The sequence below is a fragment of the Vulpes lagopus genome, chromosome 5 (genome assembly GCF_018345385.1).
Source record: "Vulpes lagopus strain Blue_001 chromosome 5, ASM1834538v1, whole genome shotgun sequence".
Taxonomy (NCBI): Eukaryota; Metazoa; Chordata; class Mammalia; order Carnivora; family Canidae; genus Vulpes; species Vulpes lagopus.
The window spans coordinates 77126058-77154028 of NC_054828.1; the positions used below are offsets into that span (position 1 = coordinate 77126058).

Consider the following 27971-nt stretch of genomic DNA (forward strand, 5'->3'; position numbering starts at 1 on the left):
CAGGCAACTACTCCCATGCTTGACCCCTTAACGCACCTTGTCTCCCTCAGGGATCCTTCCAAACATCAGATACCACCCTCAGCTTAAATCACTCCTCCAGACTGAACCGAACTCACACACACCCCACCACACCCAGCGGCCTCTGTGTGCTGTCCCTCCCACCGAATGGGGACCGCTGTGCCAAAGGTCTGGGTTTTAGCCCTCCTCTTGGGCAAATCACCCACCCTGCTCCCTGGCACGTAGTGCTGTGCATGTTTGCTGGCATGTTTATTAATGTGCATGTATATTCCCAGATGGAAGGGATCTGACATACCGAGGTGACTTCCTGTAAAAATGCCTCTGGATAATCTGAGAGACAGACAGGAGAGGGATCCCTCTTCTGAGCACACAGCCAGGCAGGCACTTTGCCCACCCCCACCTCCCTCCACACCACCTACCCTCCCTGCTGCCCAAAACTCGGCCCACGGCTCCCCCCTGGTGGCTCCTCAGGGTAATAACAGAGACACACAGGGAGATTGGGCCTAGGCTCTTTATTGGCTGCTTCTCACTTCACTGTAGGGGTCAGCCAAGGTCTGCAGAGGAAGCAGTGTCAGCCTGAGGAATGTGGACCTCCTCTCTCTGGATCCCAGAGGCCAGGTTTCTTCAGAAAGGCCCCCCAGAGCTTAGAAGAGGAACTGGAAAGCCTCAGTCACATGTTGCTTCCATGCTTCCAGGCTGGGCAGCAGGGAAGAGATGCCCATCACGTGCCAGGTCTCCCCATCTGACACCACCGAGGTCTGGTAGGACAGCAGCTGCACCCCTGCCTCTGCCAGGAGCCCTGGGAAGTAGACGGGAAAACCGCTGATTGGCACAAGGCAGGGGGGGAAGGAGAAAAAGAGGCTGAGAATGGGGTCGGAACCCGTGGACCTCTGTGATCAAAGTTGCAGTGGAGGGTGATGGTGTCAGAAACAAAGAGCTAAGAGATGGAAGAACAGGGCATCTGCCCAGCTTCCCTCACTACTCAGAGACCCTTTAGGAATCCCCTGACCATCGTGCAAGGTAGGGAAGGAATGAGCCAGCCACAAATTGCTAGAGCAATCTCCTGCCATGCCGGTCATCAGATTTATCCAGACCAAGAGCAAAGGAGAAAAACAGGGGAAAGTTCCTTTGGTCAGTTGGCAAGGATGGTGAAATTAGGCCTTTCGAGGTCTGTAGACACAACCGCCAAGCCCGGAAGTGCTCCGAAACTCCCAGTGGGCCGGTGCCAGGGTCCTGAGGCGGGTTCAAGATGCCCCCAGCTGCTGGAGCACACGCCCCAACATGCTTTGTTGCAGTCAGGCTGGCCCCCAGGGCCTGCAGTCAGAAGAAAGAAACCTGCACTCAAAGGCTCGGAGTTCTGAGACACAGCCCTGCAGGCAGGTGCACACCGTGTGCTGGACATGGTGAGCAGGCCGGCTAATAGGGACTCTGGGGCTCTAACTCTGCCGCGGGGCTCTGACACGGGAGAGAGGCGCTTGCCCTCTGAACTCTGTATCCATTTCCCAAATGTTCTGGAAACGGGCAGGACAGATCTTCTGTATGCTACAGAAATGTGCTGAGGGATGGGGTGGGACTAAAGGAAGCAAAGGTCCATGAAGCCCAATCCCTGGAGAGGACCCCCCCCCCCGCCACACACACACACACACACACACACAGCTTCAAGGACGCGGGCAAGCCCTACGAGACCCCTCCTCACCAATCATGGTGGGCAGCATCTCAGGATGAGACGGCTGAGCCCGGAACAGGAGCAGGGGCAGGCCCCTGCGCAGAGGCACTTCCGGTCTGAAGACAGCTCCGTTGAGTGCGCGCAGCACAGGTGTCGTGCCCTGCACCCAGCCGGCCGCCTGGTAGGGGGCACCTGCTAGGGCCACGGTCAACAGGCATTCCCCACAGCCCTGTTCCCCGGGCACAGCGGGGTTGTGGGAGGTGGTTACCTGCAGGGAGAAGGCGACGACGCACAGTTATGCCTCCCAGCTGCATGGCATCGCCCCTCCGTGTCCACCGAACAGAACAGCCGCTTTGCGGAGCGCCAGCCTGGCCGACAGGCTCAGCCACTGAGGCTGGAGGAGAGGGCCCAGGGCTCTGCCTGGGTCCCTGAGCCTTCACTCCCGGGACAGTCAACGCCCTCCCCAAGGACGGGCAGGAGAGATCTGCGGGTCCAGGTGAAGGCTGCGAGCTGGGAGGAGGAGGAAGGGGGCAGCGGCCCCTCCGGTCACCGCTTCCCCGGCAGATCAGTGGCCCAGTGCAGCGGGGAGCAGAGGAGGGGAGTCACGGGAGCTCCGCTGCCCACTGCCCCTGCCAGCTGCCACCGGCTGAGACGCAGACTGTGATCTAACAAGGGAAGCAGAGGGGAAGGCACCAAAGGGGAGGCGCGGCGGCTGCAGGCGCTAAGCAGCTATGCCGGAGCTTCCAGAACTGGCAAGCAGATCAAGAAACTGGGTGCCTTGGCGAAAGGAGCACGGGATGGAGCCAGAGGCGAGCGTGCTGGGCGACCCCCAGCTTGCGCCGGTACAGCCCGGCTCTGTGTTCCTCAGCTGTGCAGTGGGGGCGCCGCGCCGCCTGCCGTGCACAGGGCCGCCTGCACAGAGCACCTGCAGGGGTATTAGTTCACTCATAGCAAGCTCGGAGGAAGGCAGTACTCCCGCTTCACGGACGGAGAGGTTCGGGCTGCCCGGCACAGTCACAGGCGGACGGTGTCAACCGCGGGACCTGCCCCGGGCTCCCACTCCAGGAGCAGGGGGCGAGCAGGCTCTGCAAAGGGAGGGAGGGGGGGCGGGGCGGACAGGAAAGGAGCGGGTTCGGGGGCCACGCACACTGAGCCCGGCCTCTTGCACCAGCAGCCTGGCGTTCACCAAGTTCACATCCGCCTGACTGGAAGTGTCCTTTAGGAGGCCGACAATGACTGCAGCGCTTAGGCAGTTGCCAGCGTTCTTCAGGGATGTTCCTGGGGACAGAGAACCTACAGTAAGGTTGCTGTTTGTTGAGCAGCACAGGAGCCGGCCGGGCACTGACACCCAGCTTTGGGTCAGGGACTCCTCACTGCCCGGGGCCCAAGCCCCAGCCTGCGGGCGAAGCTCCGCTTCCCTCTGGAAGGCACCCAGTTCCCTGCCTTGCGTCCTCTGGGGATCCCGCAGCTCTGACCTCCCCTATTTCTAGCAGTGCCCGGGTCTAACCACCCCCAAGCTCTTCCCACGTGAGCAGATGCTCAACGGGCCATGAGGAGGACCAGCCTCTGCAGGGTGTAGGAACTAGAGCCCTGCGCAGTCTCTCAGCTACATATGCCTACGGCTGGGCCCACTGGGAAAGTGGCCGGAGCCTGCATAGACACAAAGGGAGACCGAGGCCACTCTCTTTGCTCCCACCCCCAGCTGACCAATGCTCCGGGGACCGTCAGCTCGCCTCAGGACCCACCTTACTGTGTCACGGGGCACACCCTGTCCCACCACCCTATCTGGCACACCCGCCCCGACTCTCACTTTATACGTGAAGAACCCAGGTTCAGACAAAGGGAAATCTCACAGCAGGCAAGCAACAGGGTCAAACCCAGAATCAAGATCCTGTCGCTTAAGCTGGGACTCCCTCCCCCAATCCTACTGCCTCTCCCACGAAACTGTCTCTCATGGAGGTTTCTCTTGCATGCAGAACACGTGCATCTTAAGAATACTACACAATCGTGACTTGTGAAAATCACACATATTTCTTAGTATTTTCTGGACCGTCCCCTCTGTCCCCACTGGGTAGCGAGTGAGCCCTATGCAGACAGAACAGGGGACTTGGCGTCACAAGAGCTATGTCCAGTCCTTTCCCAGCCCCTCGCTGTCTGGGACCTGCTACAGACACAACCCTCTTCCCTCCTTCTGCAGCGTCCCCAACTCACCCTGTGTTACCACCTGGATGGTCCCTTTGGGGGATCCAGCCCAGGCTTGCATCAGCGCCCCCAAAGCTTCTGCGAGACCAATCCAAGGCTTGGTGTGTGGAGAGAAGGCACTGGTAAGGGCCTGGGCATTCACCTGCACAGAACGGGGAAGCAGAGCTGAGGTCAGCACGAGGCAGGGTAGGGCTCCTGAGCACAGCTCCACAGTGGGGAGCAGAAGGCACAGGGCTGTCCTCGTTTCGGGTGCCTGGGGCGGGGAGCGTGGAGACAACTTCCATTAGCCACCACAAGACTTGTGCCTTCAGCTTGGGAGAGCTGTAGAGCCAGAAAAGAGCACAAAATTGCCAGAAGGGAGAAAAAGGCATTTCTCTGCACCCTATCCCCAAAAACTGTGCCCACCTCACCCCTTACGCAGGAGACCGGTTTTTCCTGAGATGATGGGTCTGGACACCACAATAGGAAGGTGGTCTTTGACTTAAAATGTGTGGGGAGTCACAGATCACTGGGACCTAGAGGGGTAGGTCGCTCCAAGACGCCTTCACTTTTACTTTACACCTCAATTAAAAAAGAAAGTGGGGGTGCCTGGGTGGCTCAGGCGGTTAAGGGACTGTCTTTTGCTCAGGTCATGATCTCTGAGTCCTGGGGACTGAGCCCTACATCAGCTTCCTACTCAGCCGGGAGTCTGCTTCTCTCTCTCTCCCGCCCTCTGCACTTCCTCAGCACTGGTTCTCTCTCTCTGTCAAATAAATAAATAAAAGTTTAGGAAAAGAAGAAAGTGAGTGTTTATACTGTCATTAATCACTTTGACCAAATATCACAATTTGCAAAGCTGGTTTCACATATTTTTAATTAATTAATTATTCATTCATGAGAGGCACAGATACAGGCAAAGACACAGACAGTGGGAGAAACAGGCTCCTCGCAGGCAACCTGAATTGGGACTCAATCCCGGACCGGATTACGCCCTGAGCTAAAGGCTGAAGCTCAACCACTGAGCCACCCAGGTGTCACTGGATTCACATACTCTTAATGATCCTATCACTCTTCAAAACTTGGCCCATGTGGAGTCAACCAGGAGGCCTGCCAGGCAGCTAAAGGAGACAAAAGCCACATTTCCTCCTAAAGCTGTAAGTCTAGGGTAGGGTCTGGACGGCGGGACTGTCCCAACAGGGGCTTGATAACAAAGCCAGCTTGTCCCGGGTCACAATTTCAATTCCATTTTGTGGTTCAAGATGGTCTGGCTCTGAATGAAGCGTTGGTCATTTTTGTGAGTCAAACTGTAAAGAAAACCAAGGAATCTAAGAAGGATTTAATTCGAAACCTGGGGTGTGATATAAATCAAACAGGCTGCTGGTGTTGGAAATGGCCAAGGAGGCAGGCAGCCTGGCTTGGGGGCTCCTGTGGTAGGGCTCCTCTGCTCCTCTCCAACAGGATACAGAAAGGACCAGCGCGAACCAGGAGGCGGGAGGAAGGAAGGCCAGTGCTGGCAGCAGAGATGAAGGGCCATGGGCCAGTGGGCTGGGCTGAGCCTGCAGCTGCTGGAGGCAAGTGTCCTCCGGGCAGCACCTGTGGGCAGCACCTGTGGACTCGGGGATGCTCATGGGAGGTCTAGAGAACAAACAGGAGGGCTCTAAGAGGCAGGCGCCATTAAGCACCAACCCGACCCTAATGTGAGTCTGTGTCTAACGTGACAACCAAACCGGGAGAAGATGCAGAGAAGAATTAGGGAGGGACTTCCCGTGTGACACAACTGTCTTTCTTTCTAAAACTGCCCCAGTTGAAGGCCTTTAACCAAGAGAGTTTACTTCTGGTAAAAGATGGGAACAGTCTGTGCTTCCATTTGATGGAGCCAGTGGTAAGGAGCCCCCTTCATGAAAAGGCCTAGACTGCCACCACCACCTTCGGACTCCATGGTAACCCATGAGGGCTGCAACAGTGAGGGCAGAGGACTGCCCAGCAAAGGGCTGCAGAGGGACAGGTCCAGCCTTGACTGGCTGGCAATGGCCTGGGTCCCAGCACGTCACCCGGGGAGAGCTGCTCAGAAGAGAGATGTGCAGAGGGAGTGAGAAAGTGTCCCCGACACTGAGGAGCCACGAGATACAGAATAGAGAAGGGAGAGGCACAGGTGGACGGGCCACGTGTTGTGGTTGAGCGCCGTCCTGTGGGTCCTTCAGGGGAGTAGCTGGCTCCCCTACCTTCTCGGGGTGTAGCCGGCAGGGTGGCCCGGAGAGCTGGGCTATCACACCAGGCCTGGCAGGCTGAACAAAGCACCCTGTGTCTTTCCTGCTACTGCTCTGTCCTCAGCAATGAAAATCCCCATGCCGAGGGTCAGCCAGGAAGGTCAAGGACCAGCCCCAGACCCCACCCGCCATCCCCACGGTGTCCAGCATCGCCCAGGCCACGCTCCTTCATTCTCAAAGCATGTGGAGAACAAAGGAGCCTTTCTCTTGAGCCCGGACCCTGGGAAGAGCCACAATCTCTGCACCAAGGCTACAATACTGCAGGGCCGAGCCGCCTCCCTGCAACCAGGCTGCAACTAGTAAAGCTAGGGATGGGGGGGGGGGGCTCCCGCCGCCCCACCCAGAAGCCTGGCTCCAGAGGAGGCCTTATCTTCTGCCCCCAGGGCTGAATCTGGTCAACACACCACTGCTCACCAGAGCTGTCAGCATGCCCCAAACCGGACACCACCCGCCCTCCCGGGCCTCGGCTCCTCCCCCGACCTCCCGGCCCCTGGCCCACTTGGCCATACTTACGACGCCTGCCAGAGATTTCCCCTTCACCATGTCCACAAACTGGATGGCGATCTCTTCCCCGCAGCGGCTCTGGGCCTCCTTGGTGCTGGCGCCCAGGTGGGGGCAGCTGATGACGCGCTCATGGTCCACCAAGGCTCGGTCCCGTGGCGGCTCCTGCCCAGAGAGAGACAACCTCTCGGTCGGCTGCCCAGGGAGGCTGGAGGAGAGGCGTGGGGCCGAGGATGCCTTCTACTCTGGTTCTGCTAGAAGGTTCTATGCCTTCTGTCTCTGGTTTCAACAGCCGGGTTCCTTGTCAACACCTCTCAACAGCAGAGTGGACAGGGCTAAGGATGGGATGCACATCTCGGCTCCCCTGCTTAGACCTATGTGCCTTTGGAGAAAACTCCACCTCTCTGAGCCTCGGTTTCTCCATCTATAAAATGGGTGAATACTACCCAGAACAAAACACTGTCGTGCAGACTGCACCCCAGTAATATAGGAGGTTCTCAGCCAGTGAAGCTACTGTTTGTTACTGGTTTTTCCCTCGAGCTCCCCCTCGCTCCTGAATCCTTGCAGCACTTCCAGGCCCTCTGCACAGCTGTCCCATCCTGGCTCTTACCATGACAGGTGGTCCACCTGGGCACCTCTGCCCACCCCCTCTGCTCACTGAGCACAATGTATTGCCCTTGGGAATGTCTCTCAGGCCTCTTGTCTGGCCACCTGGGCCTGTGAGTGCTGTGCACTTGGTAGCAGGTGCCACGAGAAGGCCAGAGACAGGCAGGGGAAGGTGCTGATCAGGGAACGTCAGTACAAAGAGGGCCAGGCGCACGTCTGCCTTCCAGAAGCTTACCATCTAGTTGTGAAAGATGACCAGGAGTATAAACCCTGTGTGCTCAGGACAGGGAATACACAGTGAGGGCAACACAGTGCTCAGAGAGGGCCGGGGCCGTGCCAGGGCCCCACCGCAGATAACCAGCAACCTCCAGTGCCTAAGCCAAAATCCCTGCTCTTTGCCCTGGATCTGTGATGCTGGAGTCCAGTGGAAATGCACCGTCCGTCATTCCTCTGGGGGAAGGGGGGGTGGCCTCGGGCGAGCAACGACGGGGTCTCTGGCTCCTACAGAGAGACTGGGGGAGAGCAGCCCCCAGGGCAGAGGGGACCCCTTCTGGCCATTCGCCTCAGGCTGCCCTCCCTCCCCAGAAGACACGAAGGAAAGGAAAGCCAACAGACACTGGGCAGAATGTCTTTTTGGCAACAGGATTCATTTCATCAGAGACCTCGGTCAATAATTAAGAGACCTTAAACCCCGCCCCAAATGCTCTCTCTCTGCTGCAAACCCTCAGCCTCATAAGGGATGTGCTGCACGGTCCTCCCTGCAGTCATCAACAGGACAGCAGCCCAGGGAGCCTGGGACCAGGAACTGGGTCCTATTTAAAATCTGAGTTTTGCAAAGACCACACGGCGGCCTGTGCACCGCACTCCGGAGGGCTCCCCAAACCACAAAAGCGTTATTCTTGGCAACATAATTCCTCCTGAGTGCCGTGGAGGCCTCCTTAAGGCAAAGACCTTCTTCTTGCACACTGGGCTTTCCCGGTCCTGGGCCCCTCTGCTCACCGCTCCTCTCCTCCACCAGGCACTCACCTCTGTAAACACGTCCAGCGCGGCACCAGCACACTGGCCAGAGTGCAGGGCCCGGAGCAGGGCCCCCTCGTCCACGATCCCTCCCCGAGCGCAGTTCACCACGCGCACCCCCTTCTTGCACTGGGCAAAGGTGCTGTCGTTCAGCAGGCCTGCAAGGAGGGAAGGGCTTTCCTGCGGCACCGCTGCCCGGGACCCCAGCACCAGTGCCAGCAGCCCTCCCTGCCTCATACCAGCTCCTTCCCCACACGCCGACAGCCTCTCTGGTCTCAGCTCTCCCTTCTCACAGGCTCGGGGGCAAAGGCCCTGTTGTGGATTTAGACCAAACTCAGTCCAGAAACATCCTAGAGTCCCTGAGATCCTAGTGTTTTGAGTAAGTCCCGGAACCAGAAAGGACAGCAGTGGCCCCAGCAAACACCATGGGGTCACGGGTCGTACGTGTCGAGCCATGCATTTCCAGCTAGCTCATCCCTCCTCCGTGTGATGCAGGATCAGCTAGCAGAGCATCACTCCATGCTCGAGGGCCCACCCTCCTCTGGTCTGTGGCTTCCGTGGCCGACCCACAGGCAGGGACGCACATACCTGTGGTGGAGGGCAGCAGAGGTGTGTGCACAGTGATAAAGTCACAGAGAGGCCAGATCTCCTCCAGGGGCAGCTGCTGGACACCAAAGGAGGCCGAGACCTCTGGCGCAATGATGGGGTCGTACCCTACAGTCTGGTCAGAAATGAGAGAGAGACGAGCAAATGTCACTGTTCCTTATTAGTACTGGTATTATTATGATGGAGGCCATTTACCAAGTACTACTGCTAAGTCTGTCCAAATACGGTAATACAACAAGGGTTGATACTATTCTACTTTAGAGCTGAACAAAGTGGGGCTCTCAATTTAGGAGGGGCTGGCCCAGAGTGTGAAGGGAGTTTGTTTACCTCCGAGCTCTTAACCATGAACAGATGCAAGAGCAGCGTGTGTGTGCGTGTGTGCACATGTGCGTGTGTGAGGTTGGATAAGGGGGAGCTCAGAACCCTTAGCAAACAGGGAACCCAGGAGAGGCAGGACAGCCACGTGGGGAGCAGAGACACACTACACTAGCAGGGTATAACCAGGCGAGAGAGGACAGGCTGGCCACAGCCACGGACCCTCAGGGCCAGAGAACAGGCAGGGGCCCTGACTCTTGCACAGACTGAGAAAGAAGTAGGTTGGGGCAGCGGTGCAGAGCAGGGCAGGCAAGGAGACCAAGACCGGTCGCTGGGGAGGAGTGCTGACCCCCCAGCGGGCAAGGTTTGGTCCCATCCTGAAGTGCCTTTTAAGAAGGCTCCAAATGCATCTAGTCTCGGAAGGCCTAACTGGGTGACTCACCACACAGAGGCCTCAATGACTGAGGACGGATCCTTTCAACAGGGCAGGAGTGACGGGGAATAGGGAGCGAGGATCAGGAGGAGAAACAAGGAGGCACCAAGGCACCATAGAAGGCAAAGGTCCCAGAAAGAACCTTCCTCTGGGCAGATCCCTGCCTGCCCCGATTTACCAACGAGGAAACTAAGGCAGAGAGGTGAAATGATTCAACCAAGGTCACAAGGTTGGCAGATGGTCGAGTGTGGATAAGAAGAAAGTCTGGATTTGGAAGCCTGCACCCCTGGTGCCCACCCTTCTAAGGTGGGGTGAGGTCAGGGGGCTCACAGCCCCACCTGAGCAACCGGGTAGAGTCGATGGAAACATGTCCTGTATCAGAACAGTCTCGGGCACCAGTCACACATCTCCTCAGCAAGGGCAAGCCTCTAAAGGTGATCAAGCCAGCACCAGCAGCAGGGATTTGAAGAATCCACAACCACCAGGACGCAGCCACCTCTTGACACAGCAGGACATAATCCACTTTCTGTCTGGTCACCCCGGGAGGCCTGCCGCGGCTCCCTCCTTCGGCTTGGCCGGGGCTGCAGCACCCACTGGGGGAAAGAGGCGTAGGAGCCTTAACAATCTCAAAGGCATCCGTGTCCTCAAGAAGGCAGGACGCAGCTGCAGGAGCCAAGAGACGGACGCTGACCCAGGAGACCTGGACCTGGGTCCTCAGTACTAAGTGAAGGAGCTGGGTGGATGATTTCAAAGTCATCGCCTGCTCCAACACTCAGTAATTCAATATTCCTTGAAAAGACAGTTCTCTTAACCCTGAAATGTTAGGGGCGAACCCTAGAATGTTCAGAGGTGGCCTGGCACTGAACAAAAGGTAACAAACAGAACAGAAGGCCTAATACTTGAAACCGTCATCATCTGTGTGGTGGAACTCATTTTTGTTCTCCTTTATGCTTTCCTGTGCTTTGTAATGCTTCCCCTGCTCATCATGAATTTCCTTGGGGGAAACAGAAGAGTCATCTCGAAAATACTGGCAAAGAGGATTCCTATGTAACAAATTCCGCCCTTGCAGAGAAGAGACTGACATGGTCATGAATGAGGAACAAGTTTCAGATCACATTTTTCATCATCAGCCTGTGGAAGAAGCAAAGCCAAGGGGGAGTTTTTTGGGAGAGGCTGTAGGATTGAAAGCTCACAACCACCAGCCCCAGTGGTCATTCCCCCCTCAGCTGTAACCTACTCGTTTCCGGGGGAACAAGCAGCGTCCAGGGGAGGAGAGAGGATCCCTTACAAGTGCTCTTTGTCTGCCAGCTCAGGGGCTGCCTGGAACAAGGGCCCTGTTCATCTATAATCCAGATGTACTTCGTTCACGTGAGCGGGGCAGGACGGGGACCACCAGCAGAGGTCACAAAGCTGACCCCGATGGAGGCGAGCTCCCGCCACTCTGGGGCTTGGGGCTCTCGGGAGTCCAGAAGCAGCATGGAGCGCTGGGAGGAAGGGTCCAGTGGGAGGAGCCGGGCCTAGTGCCCCTGTGCTGGGTGCCTGCAGCTGGTGGGGAGCAGACGGGGAAGGAGGGGACCCGCATCCTCCACAGCGGTCAGCAGGGTCTGACTCAGGTGTCTTTCTCTTGTTCGGCTGCAGACAACTGCAGGGCAGAATTCGGCTGAGAAAACGGTTTTCAGTTTTCACTCGGGAGACCCAGGGCAGATGGCAGCTGAACACGGCTAGGAGCTGGGATTCTTACACCAGGAGACCACGTTGCGGGGAGTCGAAAGAGTATATCGTTGGGCCCAGGGGAACAATGTCTGAGTAGGGTCCTAACGCACCCTGGAAAGGGTCAGATGTCCCGATACTCACAAGTTGCAACACTTCCAGGTATGTACCCTCTGAAGACTACCCTATGGAGGAGCTTTAGGGAGACCCACCAAGGGGTTCTCCACCTGAATCCCAGCCTCAGGACAGGCTCCTAAAGCTGGGGAGCAGGGGAACCCCAGCTTTTCAAGTGGCGCTACAGAGCCACGTCCTAGCTGGTGTCATAGAAGGCAGCCTTGTGAGGATGACTACACCTCCCCTGGGCCTCTGGGTGAACAGTGGATGCCTGAGAGCAAGGAGGCTTTCACGGTGAAGGGGTTCCAATAAAGGAGCCTAAGCATCACATCCTCCTACTGCCTCACAGCTAATTCTTCTGGCTGAAGATGAGAACTCTCTTCCCTTCACACAATGACATCTTACTCAGAAACCCACTATAAAAAACGATCAGAGCTACAGAGGTGAAGGCCCAGAGCCCTACCACTTACTCTCTCTCTCTAGGGTCCCATCCCCATGTCCCTAAGGCACCTTCCCAGAACTTGAGGCTCTGGGAAGAATGTAAAAAAATCAGTACTCTAGTGCAGTAGGAATTCCAGTTACCAGACTGAGCTAGGAGCATCCTGAGGAGATTTCATCCCGAGGAAGGGCGAGCACAGTGACAGAGCAGAGACCGTCTAACTCACCTGGATCAGGCATGAAGACAGTGGTGGTGATGCAAGACAAAGCGTACTAGATTGGAAGTCAGGAGACCTGGAGCTCTAGCTGGACTCCACCATTTACCAGTCCTATTATCTCAAACATATCATATAACCTTCCTGGGCCTCAGGTTCCTTGTCTGTAAACCTGGAATAAGAATGTTGACCCTGCAGGGGTCACTGCAAGCACAGTCTCTGACACAGTAGACCTCAGTAAGCATTAGCTGGGCCTGAGAGAATTGGTGACATCTGGTGCCTCAGGTTCAATGTCCATCCCTCTGGGATAACTTCAGATTCATCACAACACGGGCCACCAAGAAACTGTTAGGAGATCCTGGCCTGTTCCTCACAGGAAACCTTGGTAAGCGAGTGCAAGGCTCAGTTCTTGGCTGGCTTGGCCTGCTAACACTCTAGCGGGCATGCTGGCATGAATGAGTTGTGTCTCCAGAGTGTACAACATAACATGTTCAGCAAATGGGTTGAGAAAAAGCTTCAGGCAGAAAGAACACCATGGAGCATCAGACTCAGATGACTCACACAACCAGCAGGCTGCAGATGGCCAGAATGATTCTGACACCCACATCTGTGCCATGTGGCTCAGAGCAAGTCAGGTAGCTCAGGTGGCACGTGAAGATTCCTCTCCAGGCCTGTCTGGTTGGGATGGGGGCCTAGGTGGGCTTTCTCTCCCCAACACACACCGCCCCCGCCAGGTGCTGTGGGAAGCCAGGTGGCTGAGCTCCCTAGCAGAGCTAAGGTCTAGGATCCCCGCTTCCCTGAGTGAGCAGATAGTGACAAAGAAAGGACGGGAAAGGAAAGGGGGCAGTCCCTACCCAACGTCTGAGCACAAGAGGGACTCTGTTGATTGCTCCTGTGACACAAAGGGGTCAACTCTTAAATCACGATGTTCTGGAAGGGTTGGATGTTAGTTACCCAGCCTAATTAGTGACTAACAGCCTAGGGGACAGGTTATAGCCCAGGGGACATCCCAGGACCAGGGAAGGAAGGGGTGATCAAAATCATCTTCCCGTGCTTTGCAGCACTGCCCGAGCCACCCAACCAGAACTACTCAGGGTGCCCTATGCCTTCTGGTCCCACTCTGTCTTTACTTACAGTGTGCCCACGAGTTACTGTAACAAACCACAGTCCTTAATAATTTTACTCTATTTCCTATGATCACACAAAAAACTCCCTGCTAAAGACCATTCCGCAGATACAGAAACTCGTAGCCTATGGGCGATGGGTGCTCAGAGATATCACAGCTTTAAAGGCCATCTGCTTCTACCTCTCTGCCCATGCTCACACCTCGTCCTCACATACTGGCCAAGTGCTTAACCAGTCTCATGTTGAGTATCTGCAGTAGTGGGAGACTAACTCTCTCCATTCCATTTGGGGCCAGCTCTGGCTGGAGCTCTGTCCCCTATGGCTTGTACCTACTGGTCCTCCTTGGATCCACTCCTTGGAGAGCATGACTCTTCTATAGAAGAGCTAGTTGATGGCCTCCCAAGTCATGACGGGGCTGTGACCCCAGTGCTTTCAATTCTTCGTTAGGAAGTACAGACCATAAGGAATGTCACCGTCCCTGTGCTGGAAGTCATACTTCTTTTGATGCTACCAAAAGTCACATTACCTTTTCTATTAGCCATGCCACTGTGAACCACACTGCTTTTCTGTCAACCCAAGGTCCCCTCCTCTAGAAAAGCGTTTTAACAACACCTCTACATCCAAATGTGTTTGGTTGCTTTAGGGGCCCATATAGAGCGTCCTGGTAGGTATCTTAGCTCAACCTCTTAGTAGGATGCCCAACCTTGCGAGCCTTCTCACATCATTTAGGATATGATTCCACAGTCTTAAGAATTAATCACGTCCCCCTGCTTCCTATCACCCAGACCGCTGATGAGAAGGATGGATAAGGCATAGCCCTGCATCATCCTGTACCATCTCCCTTCAGACTGAGATGGAGCTTTCCTTCAACCTGTTACTAAGCCTTCGCACCAAGATTACAGTCTCCATCTTAACCCCAAGGGAGTCAGGGAAGATCTCACCAATGTCTCACTAAGTCCACATTTCCAAACAATCTAAACATCTGTCCTTGAGGAAGAAGCCAAATAAAAGCAATTCGTCCACACAACAGAACCCCATGGAAGAGTTTACAAATAGGGTAAATTTATTTATTCCAAGAACTACGTTTTACCACCATGTACAGTATTGTATTTTCTATAGGCATTGACCCCCCCTACACACACACAATGGGAAAGAACTCTATGTGTTCCACATAAATGCACAGAAAAAAGTCCGAGATATTACACAACAAACTGATGTTACCTCACAGGTAACTGGGAGGAGACCAGGATTGGGGTAGTAAACAAGGAGATGAGGATCTATATTTCAATTTTTGTGAAAATCCCTTCACCTATTACATGACTAAAATACAATTTTAAATCATCCAGGTATAAGACCCCTAAGGATGTCCATGACGATCGGTTTAATATTGGTTTCTAAAGAGAGGACAAGGCCAATTTAAAACAACTTGTGCTTAGTGAACACTGATCATGGTTTCCTGACTGGATGCTGATAAACTCTTTTTTTCACAGCCTGTTTTAGAATCTTCCCTCCTTGCGCTTCGAAAATCTTGCTTCCCCACCTGTTCAAATACCAACTGAGGAGCTTTGGATGATGCAGGTCCATAATCTGTCTGCCCCGAGGCAAAATTCATCTGGACCTAGGTATCAGTTAGGAAGCGCAGTCAAAGTGAGCCCTGAGCATGAACAAAGGCCACTTGGGCCACTGCAAAATGACCAGGGCTGCTGGCAAGGGCAGGGGCGGGTGACCGTTTCAAGGTGTGTTTCAGCGGTTTATAAAGATCATGTCCCAGAAGCAGGATAGTCTACAGGGACCGGCCAGAGATATCCAGACAGAAGAACCCCCGAGGGGAGCAGTGCCATGCTGCAACATACAAAAGCATGCAAACCCTCAAAGTCACGCTGGAAATTCGGGCGTGTCGTGCGAGGTATGCCTGGACACACAGAAGGACATTCATGAACAGTTTCTAGACATTTCTGATCAAACACATGTCTGAGGGGTGTCAGCCACTTCCACTGAGATGCTCAGAATCCATATCCCTCCAAGCCTCTCGGGAGCAGCCTGGCAGCAGCTGAGTAGCTGAGCACAGAAGCTTACTGATCAAGTCCCTTACTCAGCAAACGAGGTGGGGGTTTTTGTCTGGGTAAGTCACTCCCCCAAAGTCTCAAGTCCTTGATAATGAAGGCTCCTGAGCAAGCAGAGTCCAGTGAGCTGTGGTGCTGTGGGGAAGGGGAGGGAACTTAACAGAAGAGCAGCTGGGCCAAACAGCCTGTCCCCAAGTCTCTGTCTCATCAATGAGGTGCTCATCAATGAGGCGTTAGAGGATCAGAATTCCAGGTGAGCTAAGCCTTTACTTTAATCCCTCACAGAAGAGGAAGAGAAAGCTCTCCTTGCAGCACAGGGCACCTGGCCAGCCCTGCACAGGAGGGACTGGCTTTGGTTTGTTCTCATGATCAGTGGATCCTGCTGGGCCACAGCCCCCTCTCCGGGATCTAGAGAAACGTGCGGAGGCTTAGGAAAGATGTCTGGCTGATGTAAATAAGTGTGTGGGGGAATAAGGACAGGAGGGAGAGGAAGATGTTCCGCGTGGTGTAATGGGATGCCCTCCTGTTTACCTTCCATTGCTGGAGGCCTCAGCAAAAATTCACAAACTCCTGACATCAATATAAAAATTAAGGGTTAATCCGTAGGGTTCCCTTTAACTCTACGAAGCTGAGGGGACAAAGAGAAAGGGAGGAAGAAGGAAAGAGAAGGGAAATGCCAGAGCAGCTCCATGTAAAGTTTTCTAGAAATGATCTGATTGTCAAAACTGCCTTTTTTTTTTAATGTTTAACGAAAGCCTTCCTGGCGGCAGTTTGAATATATCATCCCCCCCACGGCAGAGAGGGCACGAGGAGTGAACAAGGAGTTCTGCTAGCACCCCTAGCCACCCTGTCACCCGCCCCTACAGGTCCCCTCCCATGGCTCTGGGGCCACCGCTCTGCAAGGTCTCCTGGCTTGGCCTCAGGTGTGGCACTACTCTCGATGACAGCCTTCCCCTGACCAGAAGAACCACTGAGTTCCCAGAATAGGGTAAAGCAGGGTCCTGGAGGGAAACAGGGGTCAGGGAGAATTTCTGAGAAATGCGTGAGGTGCTCCAGCCACCACGGGATTAACATCGTGTCACGGCATTTGCACAATCATCTTGCCATCTCTTCTGACTGTGGAGTGGAGCCAGAAGGCGGATGGATAACGGCTCTGCTATAAGGCTCCACATGTGCTCCTGTCTTTCTGAATCATCACAGGCAACAGACACAGCAAAACAAAGAGCCCTGCGGCAGCAGAGGAGAAGCAGCACAGGGATACGAGCCCCTCTGTTCTGCTGGGACTCAAGGCAATTACTGCCCCAGAGCTGAGGGACCTCCACCAAGGATGCCCGGACTCTGAGTTCAGGTGTCCAGAATGGCAGGCCAACATCCCTGCCCTCCCCGGCTACACCGCCTACTTCGTTAGAGGCTCTCAAGGAGGGTCAGCCCGTCCTAGGAAAAAGCCTTTACCTTTTCTCAAGCAAACCTGCCTCTCTCAAAACTGCTGCAGGGAGCCCCACACCAAAGGGCCTCACCAACCTCTTACCTTCATCCCAAAGGACTGCATTCGAGTGGCCACCTCTCTCCCAATTCTGCCCAGGCCAAGAATTCCCAGGATCTTCCCATTTAGCTCTGTTCCCATGAACTGCAACCAAACAAGCAAGAGGCAAAGTGGCCAGAGTAAGCCCCAGGAGTGAGGCCTCGGGCGCCGAGCTGGGAGGGACGAGGCAGGACTGGCCGCTCACCTTCTTCCTTTCCCACTTGCCGTCCTTCATGGAAGCTGTCGCCTGGGGGATGTGCCTGCAAGGACAGACAGGTTCAGTGGGCCCACATGGGAGGTGATGTGAGGTCTGCACAGCCACCCTCTCTGTCAGTCAGTCATTCCCAGGGCGAACCAGGCTCAGGCTGGGTACAGAGACCCGGAGCAGAGCAGAGGAAAACCTGTCAGGCACACCTGATGTGGGAGCCCCAGGATTTCTGTTCCCAGCTGGGAGTCTGAGAGTCAGTTAACTGCTGAGTGGCAAGGATGTAGAAAGCAAGCACCAATCCTCCACGGTTCTCAGGGATAACAAAATGGGGGTACTCGGGCTCTGAGAACATCCAGTGCTCCAGAAGTTCAAGGATTTTCATTTTCCTCTTTCATCCAAGCCTGCAACCTACACTTTCCACCGTATCAGCAGACAGCTGGGTATTTCCCCTTCCTCGAGAGTTCCTGAAACCCCAGCAGTCTCAGGCTGCACTGGAAGGGGGGGAGGGGATGCTATAGTCCATACCACCTCTTCTCCAAACCACCCCCAACCAAGCCTCTCTCCTCTGATTGGTTAACACGGGGGGTGGGGGGTCTGAGTCTCCACATGTTTCTGGAAGGGACAGAGGCAGTTAGGGCAGAGTCAGAGGTGAGAGGACAAGATTATGTCATATGGGATGTGGTCACCCAGGCTTCTCTGGAAGAGAATCCGGGAGACAGGAAACAATGTTTAAAATGTTTAAGGAGTCCATGCTCTATTTTAGACACTCCATGAGACATGCTTGGAGATGCTTTAGCGCATAATGCTCACAACAACTGCGTGGAGACAACTGGCGACTCAACATCTTGCAGGACATCCCCCCATCGGAAGTAGTTGAATGGACTCAAAGAACATTCCCAGCAGTGAGCCTCCTCCGTATTTAAGTGCAGTCTTTCCTGCAGGCCACAAAACTCAGAGTGGGGTGTGTGTGTGTGTGTGTGTGTGTGTGTGTGTGCCCGGGCGTGCGTAAGAGGGAGAGACTCCAACATAATGTCCCTGTAGCTCCATCGCTGAGTTCTTATAAAAGCTTTCTCTCATGTCTACACATCGCCAGGACATGCTTCCATCTGCGAGTCCAGCTGATGGGGGATCTGTGCTCCTGGGATCTCATGGGCAAACTCCCAAAGCCTCAGTAACAAGCCTCCTGGGGAAGAAGCTCCATCACCGGATGATGGGCTGCTCTGGTGCATCATCCTCAGTAGAGGGTCCTCGTTTCAGAAATGTCGCAAGGACAATGACTTGCCTTGAGGAAATGCCCCCTTCTCAGCAAGGCTAGCCTGCTCACCTGCCCCTGACCAAGTGAGACAGAGCCCACCCGGCTCCTCTCAGGTCTGGCTCACGTCCTGCTCTTGGCCCTCCTGGCCCCATGGTGCCATCTAAGAGAGCTGCATGTGGCACTGTGGGGCACAGGATAGCAGGCCGCTCAGGGATCCTCTCCAGGCTTTAGTACTTTGGGGTCCCCACTGGGCCAGTTTGGGGAGGACCATGATGTGGGGGAGGGGCATCCCAGGAACTGAATGGTAGCCATCCTGACTTAGAGAAAGAGAAGGTAAGGTGGGAGAGATGACTTCAAAGCAGGTTGCATTCTCCTCTTTCTTTCTGTGTCATTGTTCTGCTCCTAGACCTCAGGAGCCCCTGCTGTGAGTTCAAAGTCCACCACTGTGAGGCCCATGCAGGCCCCCTCTCCACCCACATTGCTCAATGCTCTCAACCTTCTGTCCAGAACTCCCACTCTGCTGTTGCTGCTGAAAAAGCAGTCTGAGCAGACACACCAGAAGGTGTGGGAGACTCCATTCCTCCTCAATAGGGTGCTTGTTTCTTAGTTTTGATGCATCTTTGATGAGTGAGGTCATTGGGTAAGAGGTTGGAAATGGGCCGCTGTCTTGAAATCATTCCACTTTATCTACTCTATTAAACAAAGCTGGTCCTGCAATAGGAGAAAAATTATTTCTGGTTCCCAAGCCTTTCCTTCCACCTCCGGAAAACCAATGAGAGAATTAAATAGATAGAAAGGTGACAGATCAGTCCCTAACTCAAAAACAAAACCAAAACCAGCACTGAATTTAATAGCTCAAGTGAAACCAGGGCATCGGGCTTCTCTGTGAGAAATACGTCCAGCCCAGATGTTGTGGGAGATCCAGACAGCCAGCTCCCGGACCCCGTCCTGGCTGGGTCCCGTCTGCTGTGCACGCTGCCCATGCTCTTTGCTTTCTCCAGTCTCCTCTCCTCTCTTCATTGGCCAGTGAGTGGCAGTGAAGACTTAAGAGCTCAGGTAGAAATCTTGGGGAGCATCAGAACAAAGGTCAGCTCCTTCAGACCCCGTCCCAGCAGGAGGGAGAACAGGTCTCCAGAGGGGAAAACAGTAATTTCTTGGCCCCAGAAGCTTCAGGCCTGAGTAGAGAGAGAAAGAGCCCTGGCTGCCTGGGTCCCCTGGTTTAAGCATCCCAGGCTGTGTGAAGGGACCTAGTGAACTCCCTGCCCTGTCCACCGGCCCCTCGCCCTCCCCACTGGCCACACAGGTGCCTGAATTGCCTACTCGACAGCAGTGCTCAATGCCGTCATTTTCTACCCAATACAGTAAGACTCATGTACATTCTGTGCCACATCCGGTGGTTCTTAGGCTGTGCCCTCTACTCAAGAGCCCCACACCCCCAGAGTTCCTGCTGGAAGAGCAAGACACTTCCCCACTTGAGTTCCCTTGTGTTGGGTGGTTCCCTTGTGTTTAGAATCCACAGGTTGGCACAGGGATCCCAGAGGAGTTCTTACTCCATCCTATCACAATAAAGATCTGAAAGGTTAGTGACAGAGGTAAGCCCGGGGTCAGAACAGTCAGTGAGGGACTAATACTCGAGCTTAATCTTGAAGAACAAGAGTTATCTGGATAAAGATGATGGGGAAGACTTCAGTTGAAAGTTATGTATTGATATTTCAACATTGGTTCATTGATTGTGACCAATGCACCATACTAACGTATGATGTGAATAATACGGAAGACTGGGTATGACATATGTGGGACCTTCTATCTTTATGACTTTTCTTTATATCTAAAACTCCTAAAATAAAAATTTTGTTAAAAAATCCCTATGCCAAATTTCATCTCATACCAATGAAATCAGAATTTCTGGGGTGCAAGTCAGGCATTAGGATTGTTTCAAGATCCAAGATGTTATCAATGTGCAGCAAAGTCTGGGAACCTCTGCGGTATGAGAAGTCTCTGAGGCATGGAGGTTGCTACATTTTGGCATTAATTCACTCAATAATGTTCTGAACTAAATAAAAATGTTGCGTGTTCCCTCTATTTTATAACCTGTGTGAAGTTGTATTTTTAATAACGAGTGTAATAAAGTACTGGAACGACTCAGAAAAGAAATGATGATGGAGAAGGATATTCCAGGGAGCAGAAACCATATTTGTGAGGCCTGGAGGTGCAAGAAGCCAGAGGATGGCGTGGACACAGGAAATGACCAAGGAGGAGAGGAAGATGGCACATAATCATTTTCTCGGTGAGCCTGCTCCCAGGTAAGGAGCAGCCATGCCGAAAGCAGCACCCCTCCCCGCCCCCACTCATTTGTGAGAAGCTGTCTGACCTTTGTGTGCCAGGACCAGTGTATTGAATGTCCCATAAAGATGGGTGTCCTCGAAAATTCTCGGCTGTCTGCACAGTGTCAGGCTGAAGCGTTTCTACCCTTCTTCAGAACACGTTATTTGGGGAGTCGTAATCATGGACACAGAAGAGGCTGGCTCTGCTGAGAAGATGGACTTACCTGGCCAGGCACATGATCATCCCGCAGGTGAGCTCTGCAGCACTCAGGCTGTTCCCATTGGGGGTGCTACAGATGGAAGAGGAGAGGGGATGTCAGTGCGTCCAGAGCCCATATGCCCACTCCTGTCCCAAGAGAAGGCCGTGAGTGAAGTGTGCTCAGGCTCCTGCCCCCTCTGCTCACCTGCTCTTAAGTCCAACCCCCAACCCGCAGACCTCCAACCTGGGCTCTCTGATGGACACCTGCCCTAAACCCTGGCTGCATGTTTCACATGGAGGGACTTCAGTTAGAGAAACACACTTGGCCTCCTACCCAAACTCCCTTCTCCCAAGGCAGAGAAGTGTCTCATTTGATGGGGAGATATGTGGGTGGCTCAGCATTTCTCTTCCGTCTTGTTTCAGGATCCACCTGCCCACCGAAACCACAGATTCCCGCTACTCTATGCCATTGATCTTACTGAGGCTGTGCAGAAGATGCGTGAGCAAGCCCATCAAACTCACGTCGGCCCACTGCCTACACACCTTCACCTAGTTGCCCAGCCCAGCCTCTATCAGTGACAAAGCTAGGATTTTTATCTTCACCTGTTTGACTTCTCCTATCTCTCAACAAGTTCCAAAGTGAGAACGCTTCCTCACACCTTAATGCACAGGGCCATGTTGACTAGGGCCATGCTGACTCTGCCCATTTCACAGAAAGGAGAACAGAGCTAAAATCCACGAATCTATTTTTCTTTTTTCAAAGGCTCTCTCACTCTTTTTTTTTTTTTTTCTGGTTTTTGAACTGTTTATTAACACACATGTTTACCTTTTTTTTTTCTTTCTTTTTTTGGATCTTTTCATTTCTGGAAATGAAAGTTACAAGGAGGAAAAGGCAAGAGATCTTATCCCCCCCAAAAACGTCAAGAGTAAAGGATTCTCAGAGTTTGTCTTTCTACCGAGCTTCCTGCCTAACCCTGCGAACAGGCTATGCTAGGATGTAGGAAGGGGTGCAGGGCTGAGGGCTCTGCCTCTGTGTCCAGGGGAAGAATGTAGGACGGGTTACCATTTAACATTTCTTCGGTTGGATGTTGACCTCAGTCAGATGACTGGTCAGTTCACCCATGCTCCATAAGAGGAGAGAAGGGAGGGGAAATTTTTGGGGACGCTGAATTTCCTGAGAGAAGGGAGAAGGCTTGAGGACGAAGAAGTGGGCAACAATGACCTGGCCACATCATCTAAGGGCCAGCCGGGAGCCAGGAATGTGTGGCCCAGCCCTGGCATGCAGTCACAACCTCTGCTCTGAGTTTCTGCAAAAACAGCCCTCACCCTTCCCTTCTTGGCCCTGGAGTGTGAAAGAGAAACTGCGACCCTGACTGCTGAAGGACGAGGGCAGTGAGGAAAGGAAAGGATGTAGAGCCGCTCAACTAGCAAAGGCTGTGCATCTGCACAGGGCACAAAGCAAAGCAGAGCTAAGGAAAACCCTGCTCCAGACACAGCAGCGGAAGGGGAGGGGTATCCCTGGAACAGGGGATGCAGGTGGATTCACTAACAAACATTCTTCTAATTCCCCAACCAGGCTGCAGCGCAGATGTCTGTGGGGTGGGTTTGTCCAGTGATTTGAGATCACAAGGACCGCCTCCTCCTCAAAAACCTGGGGAACCAGGATGCCGTGAGCGAGACCCGACTGTCTGGACTCCGCCTGGACCAGGCATCCTCGTGGGAGCCCTTCTTACTCTGACCCGGTCTTCACTAACCCAAGTGTCCCCCTCCCCACTCGTGGTGAGCCCCTACACCCACCCCCGGGGGCTTCGCGACTTACTTCATGACCAGAATGCCCTTCCTGGTTGCAGCCTCCAGGTCCACATTGTCCACGCCTGTGCCAGCCCTGCCCACTACCTGGAGCTTCTCTGCCGCGTTGATGACGTCAGCAGTCACCTTGGTGGCCGAGCGGACGATGAGGCCATCACAGTCCTGGGGCAGAAGACACTGTAGGTCCACAGCCGGTCTTCAAGACCGCCTTGCACCCATTCTGCCCGAGTGGGAGTTCCTGCATGCTGCCGACTTCGGATGTATGTGTGCAGAGAAAAGAAGCAGACAGCATATGCATCCTAAAGGGTCTGCCATCAGGCAGGCCTGGGGTCAAATCCAAGCTGCATCCCCCATGAGCTAGGATTCGGAGGTTTGGCTGCCTTGAGTGTGTGAGGAGGAAGTGAGAAGTGATAGAGAGAGCAATGGACATGCTCTCTGGCCCTCCTCAGAGGCCATCACCTCCTCCACTGGGCCCCAAGAATCTGGCCTCCTCAAGTGCTTTCTCCAAGGCCACCAGCACCCTCCCCAAACCTTAGGAATCTGCCTCCCACAGGGGTGGCTGCATGCTCTCCAGCAGTCCACCCACTTCGTGCTTGCAGGCCCCAGGACAAGCACAGAAACGGCACTACCAGACTTCCACAGGCACAGCCTTCACCATGGAGGGCTCTCCCTCAGGATTGTTATCCTGTAGTCTCTCCACACTTTTCCCACAAGGGTGGTGTCTGTCCCTCAGACCAGCTTTCTTTGAAGCCAGGAAGTCTGAAGAGTCTCCAGTCAGACCAGTACAGATGTTCATTCAGAGCTCACCTGACCCAGGTACAGCATCTGCCTTTGGAGACTCCCCTTCAACAGACCCTGGTCCTACATCCTACATGGCCAGGGCCCACCAGCCTTCAAGGTCGCTTAACACCTTCCACTACCCCCACTTCATTCAATTGCATCACCGATTGAGATATCCAACCAGCACCTATTGATCGCATCTACTGGCGGCCTATCTCTGTGACTCCTCAACACCCCTGCACTCCTGGGTACCATCCCCTACTCCGGTCAAAGGTCATCCCTCCAAGACTCCACTCCAAGATGCCTGCTCCTCTACTCTCTGTTAAGCAAACTGGAGGCCTTTGCAAATCCTCCCCCTTCCACAGTGCAGTGTGCCGTGACTACAACTTTCTTTTCTCCAGGGCTCTGCAGTCCATTTTGGCAAATCTCAAAACTGCCCCCATTCTGCTGTCTACTGCTCTCTGCAGCTGCCTTACAGCTGGAAAAAGGCCACTGTTCTGCTGGATTTATGGCTGTTCTAAGCAAACTATGCTAACTCAGCAGTGGAAAGCCATTCACGTTTCTCAAGTTCAAACATGCCTCCTTTCCCACGGAGGACAGGCTTGGCCTTGAGGGTAATTCTAGCATGGCTGGTGCCTCTGACATAAATCATAAGGAAAGTCCAATTCTCCAGGTCATTGTTGCTCAGCTAGAGAATGCAGGGAGGTGTCGGTTGGCACAATATGCGAGAACCTGATTTAAGAAATGTCTATTTAACTTTTGCAAATTAAATCCTAGTGCAAAAGACCGAGAACTTGCTAACTTTTTTTTCAAATATTTATTTATTTATTTTTGAGAGAGAGAGAGAGAGAGAGAGAGAGAGCAGTCAAGTGGGAGGAAAGGCATAGGGAGAGAGAATCCTCAAGCTGACTCCCTGCTGAGCACAGAGGCTGACTGGGCCCTCAGTCCCAGAACCCTGAGATCAGGACATGAGCTAAAATCAAGAGTCAGACCCTCAACTGAATGAGCCACCCAGGTGCACCGGAACTTACTTTCAAAAGATGGACCCTTGCATGGAAAAGTTTCCCATTCTTTAACCTTTTTAAAATTCTGAGCCAAAAATAAGAAATGTGCTCAGTAAGTTAAGTGCATTATTAGCATGTGGCTTATTAGCTATTTTTTTTGCTATTCAATAAAACAAAGAAAAATGTATGTATCACATATGGCAAGGGTATTATTTCATGAAACTTTACTGTGTGTATTGTACACATATGTATGTATACACCGAGTTATGATGTATAATGAATTTCTTCTCGTGGGTCGTGGTCAAAGTTTAAAAACCACAGATACGGGGATCCCTGGGTGGCGCAGCGGTTTAGCGCCTGCCTTTGGCCCAGGGCGCGATCCTGGAGACCCGGGATCGAATCCCATGTTGGGCTCCCGGTTCATGGAGCCTGCTTCTCCCTCTGCCTATGTCTCTGCCTATGTCTCTGCCTCTCTCTCTCTCTCTCTCTCTCTCTGTGACTATCATAAATAATAAATAAAAAAAAAATTAAAAAAAAAAACAAAAAACCACGGATACGTGGTAAGATTTAAAGGTTCCTGCGTATTAGGTTTCTTTAAGATGTCAGATCTGCTGACGAAAGAGGAGTCCCTGATCTAAGAGTTTGTGAGTTCTGAACACGAAGCTTTACTATTCTAAGCCAGGGTTTTCTGAACTTTTTTGAATAAGACTTATGGTAAGAAATATATGGGGACACCCGGGTGACTCAGTGGTTGAGTGTCTGCCTTTCACTCAGGTCATGATCACAGGATCCTCGGATGGAGTTCTGCCTATGTCTTCTCCCTCTGCCGATGTCTCTGCCTCTCCCTGTGTCTCTCATGAATAAAGAAATAAAATCTTTTTTTGTTTTAAGAAAGCACGGAACATACTTTTAACTTGTGATTTTATACTCACAAACTACACAGGCAGCACAACTGCCCATATAATTGAAACAAATTTCCCGACACACTACTGATTGTCTAACTATCTGCTTTGCTCCCTGATATTTCTTATTCTGGTTTTTAAAATGCTAATCATGACCCATTAAACCCACTTCGCTCCCCAATACTGTACTGTGACTTGCGTGGAGTCTGAAAAGCACCATTCTCAGGGGTAATTGTACTTCCTGACCATGGAGTCAGTGAGAGCAAACTGTGCCTGCCCAGAATACCAAGGAGTGGGAAGAGAGGCCGGGCCTGGGCAGGCAATGAGCTCCAACTTCTGTCAATATGAAAGATTTAATGGGAGAGGGCAGGGGCCACCAACTCAGACACCTCCCCACCCAGAATAAGAAGACATAGTGTGGACACGAGGCCTCTCCAGGTTGAGTAACTGGTATTCTGACGTGAACGTTTTACAAAGACAGACAGGAAGGCTGGGGGTTCCCAAACTGCCCAACGAGGCCGCCAGCAAGTCGCCAACAAACACCCCTCCTCTCCGGCCGGGAGATTTCAGTGCCTTTAATATATCCTCCAAATTGCCGCTCCAGATCCCAGCTATCCACCCAGCCAACTTCCCAACTTCTCGGAACCCCTCCACTAGAGGAAAGGCCTCCAGTTCCTCTCAATTCCGCCTTTACCACCCCCCCCCCACCCCGTCCCTCTCTCAAAATCCTAGAAATGAGGATTTCTAATTTCCACAAGAAAGCTGCAAAGCCCCAAGTGAGGCCACTCATCCCAACCTGGTGCTCTGGCGGAGGGAGGGTCAGAGGCTGGTCTAGAAGCCACTGCACTGCCTTCTGGCCATTGCCCTGAGCCAAGGCCACTGATAGCACCCATACAAAAGAGGAGGTGACAAGTGTGAGGTGCCTGCCTCCCATCCAGTCCTACCGTGTTCCAGGATCAGATGCCGAGCCCCTGTCCCCCACCCCATTCAGGCTAAGCACCCATCTTGTTCCACTTTTGCAGCGGAGGCGGAGGGGAAGGCTAGGCTGCTGGGGGGGTCTCACTTGGGGCTTTGTCTGTACTGTGTCATCTGGTCAACCCTGGAGCGCTGGCCAGGCTCCCTGACTGGTCCACAAGCCTCTTGAAGGCAGGGCCGGGTCAGCCGCTTCTCCAAGTACAGGACAGTCCAGGGCTTACTCTCTAAGTAACCAGATACAGCACTGGGCGTGGGTGCGGTGGCGTAGGAGGGTAGCCTCATGGAGAAACACAGCAGCAGGTGCCAGGGCAGACAAGGGAACGCAGTGGGTTTCCAGCCCCGTGTGGTTCCAGCACAGCTAAAGCAACTGCAGCCGCCTCTGTGGTTTTTCATTCAAGGGGCCCTCCAGGGAGAAAATGGAACAGGTGCATGTGCGCTGGGGCCGCGGGGGGTCGTGGGAGCTGGAAGGGGGGGTGCTGGGTGCAGGAGCCAGAGCGAAGAGGTCACGCAAGAAATGTCCTAAGGCTGCACGAGGCAACCAGCCTCACAGGACCCTCACAAACAAAGTAGGGAAAGATCCGAAGTGGATTGCGCCAACTTTGCAGCACAACGAACTGGCCCGAGAGAGGTTTGCTAAGACACAGAAACTTCCCGGGGGCTCTTGGGATCGGGTTCTAATGCAGCTGGTCATTCCTGCCCGCGGTCGAGGCCCGCGGGGAGGCGGGCAGGCAAGAGGTAAGTAAGCCGGGATCCCAGTGCGGGTGGCGGGGCGGCCGCGTGGGCGGTGCAAGGACCTGGGGCGCCCCCCGCCCGCCCCCTCCCTGCGAGAGCTCCCCGGAGGCCCAGGGGCGGGGAGAGCTCGCGGCAGTCTTGCATCAGACGAGAGGCGGGCACGGGGTTTGCTGCCCTGGCCCGGCCGCCTTGCCTGCGCTGCAGCCTCTCCAGCTGCCACGAGACAGGCTGGGGCTCCGCCAGCGCCCCCCACGGAAAGCTGGAGCCGCAGGCCGAGCCAGGACGTAGTCCGGAGGATGGCGGGTCCCCGGGCTCCCTGCGGGAAGCCTCTGCCGCCCCCTGCCCCCGCGGGCACTGCCGCCAAGGCGCTGGGGAGCCGCGGGCATCCCGCGTGCAGCCCGCGGGCCCGGTGGAGCAGCCTGCACTTCGCGGTGCTCGCCGCACGGGAGCCAGCTGAACCTCGCGGTGGGAAACGGCACGCAAAGTTTGCATCCCGCCGCTCGCCGCCCTTCGTTCCTCCCTGCCCGGCCCCCAAACGCGGGAGGCCCGGGACTGCCCGGGGCCGGGGCCGGGGCCGGGGCCGGGGCCGGGGCCAGGGAGTGGGGGTGGGGCGCGCTGGCCCCGCCGCGGCCGGCCGGCCGGTTTCTGCAGGGGATGCCGCCGAGCTCGGTGGCGCTCGTCTCCCTCCCGCTCGCCTGACCTGCAGCTCGGCTATCAGCTCCTCTTTGCTCAGGTTCTGCTTCTCCACCACCTGCAGCCCTCCATCTTGCAGGATCTGCCGGCAGCAAGGGTCCAGGCTGTCACTGATGAGCACTTTCCGCAGGTTTGCGAAGGCCATCGCTGGGGTCAGCCTCGGAGTAGGCCCTGGCGGGGCAGAAGCACCCAAGGGAGAAGCCGTGGCTCAGGCAGGCGGGCTGCGGGAACCGGGCAGGATCTCGGCCTCGCGCTCCGCTCCTCTCTCCCCTTTCTGCTGCTACCGCCTCCAG

At 54.3% G+C, this 27971-nt stretch overlaps 1 protein-coding gene across 1 annotated transcript; it reads right to left on the reverse strand.

The window, feature by feature from the left end:
• Nucleotides 1-515: 515 nt before the first annotated feature.
• Nucleotides 516-27971, reverse strand: PHGDH (phosphoglycerate dehydrogenase). Its single transcript, XM_041756153.1, has 12 exons — nucleotides 27686-27971; nucleotides 22603-22754; nucleotides 20809-20874; nucleotides 17003-17057; nucleotides 16804-16902; nucleotides 8845-8977; nucleotides 8266-8414; nucleotides 6646-6798; nucleotides 3896-4028; nucleotides 2832-2962; nucleotides 1715-1952; nucleotides 516-817 (listed from the first exon to the last, which is right to left on the reverse strand). Exons 1-12 carry the CDS (start codon nucleotides 27821-27823, stop codon nucleotides 663-665), a joined length of 1602 nt encoding a protein of 533 aa, XP_041612087.1. The 5' UTR covers nucleotides 27824-27971; the 3' UTR covers nucleotides 516-662.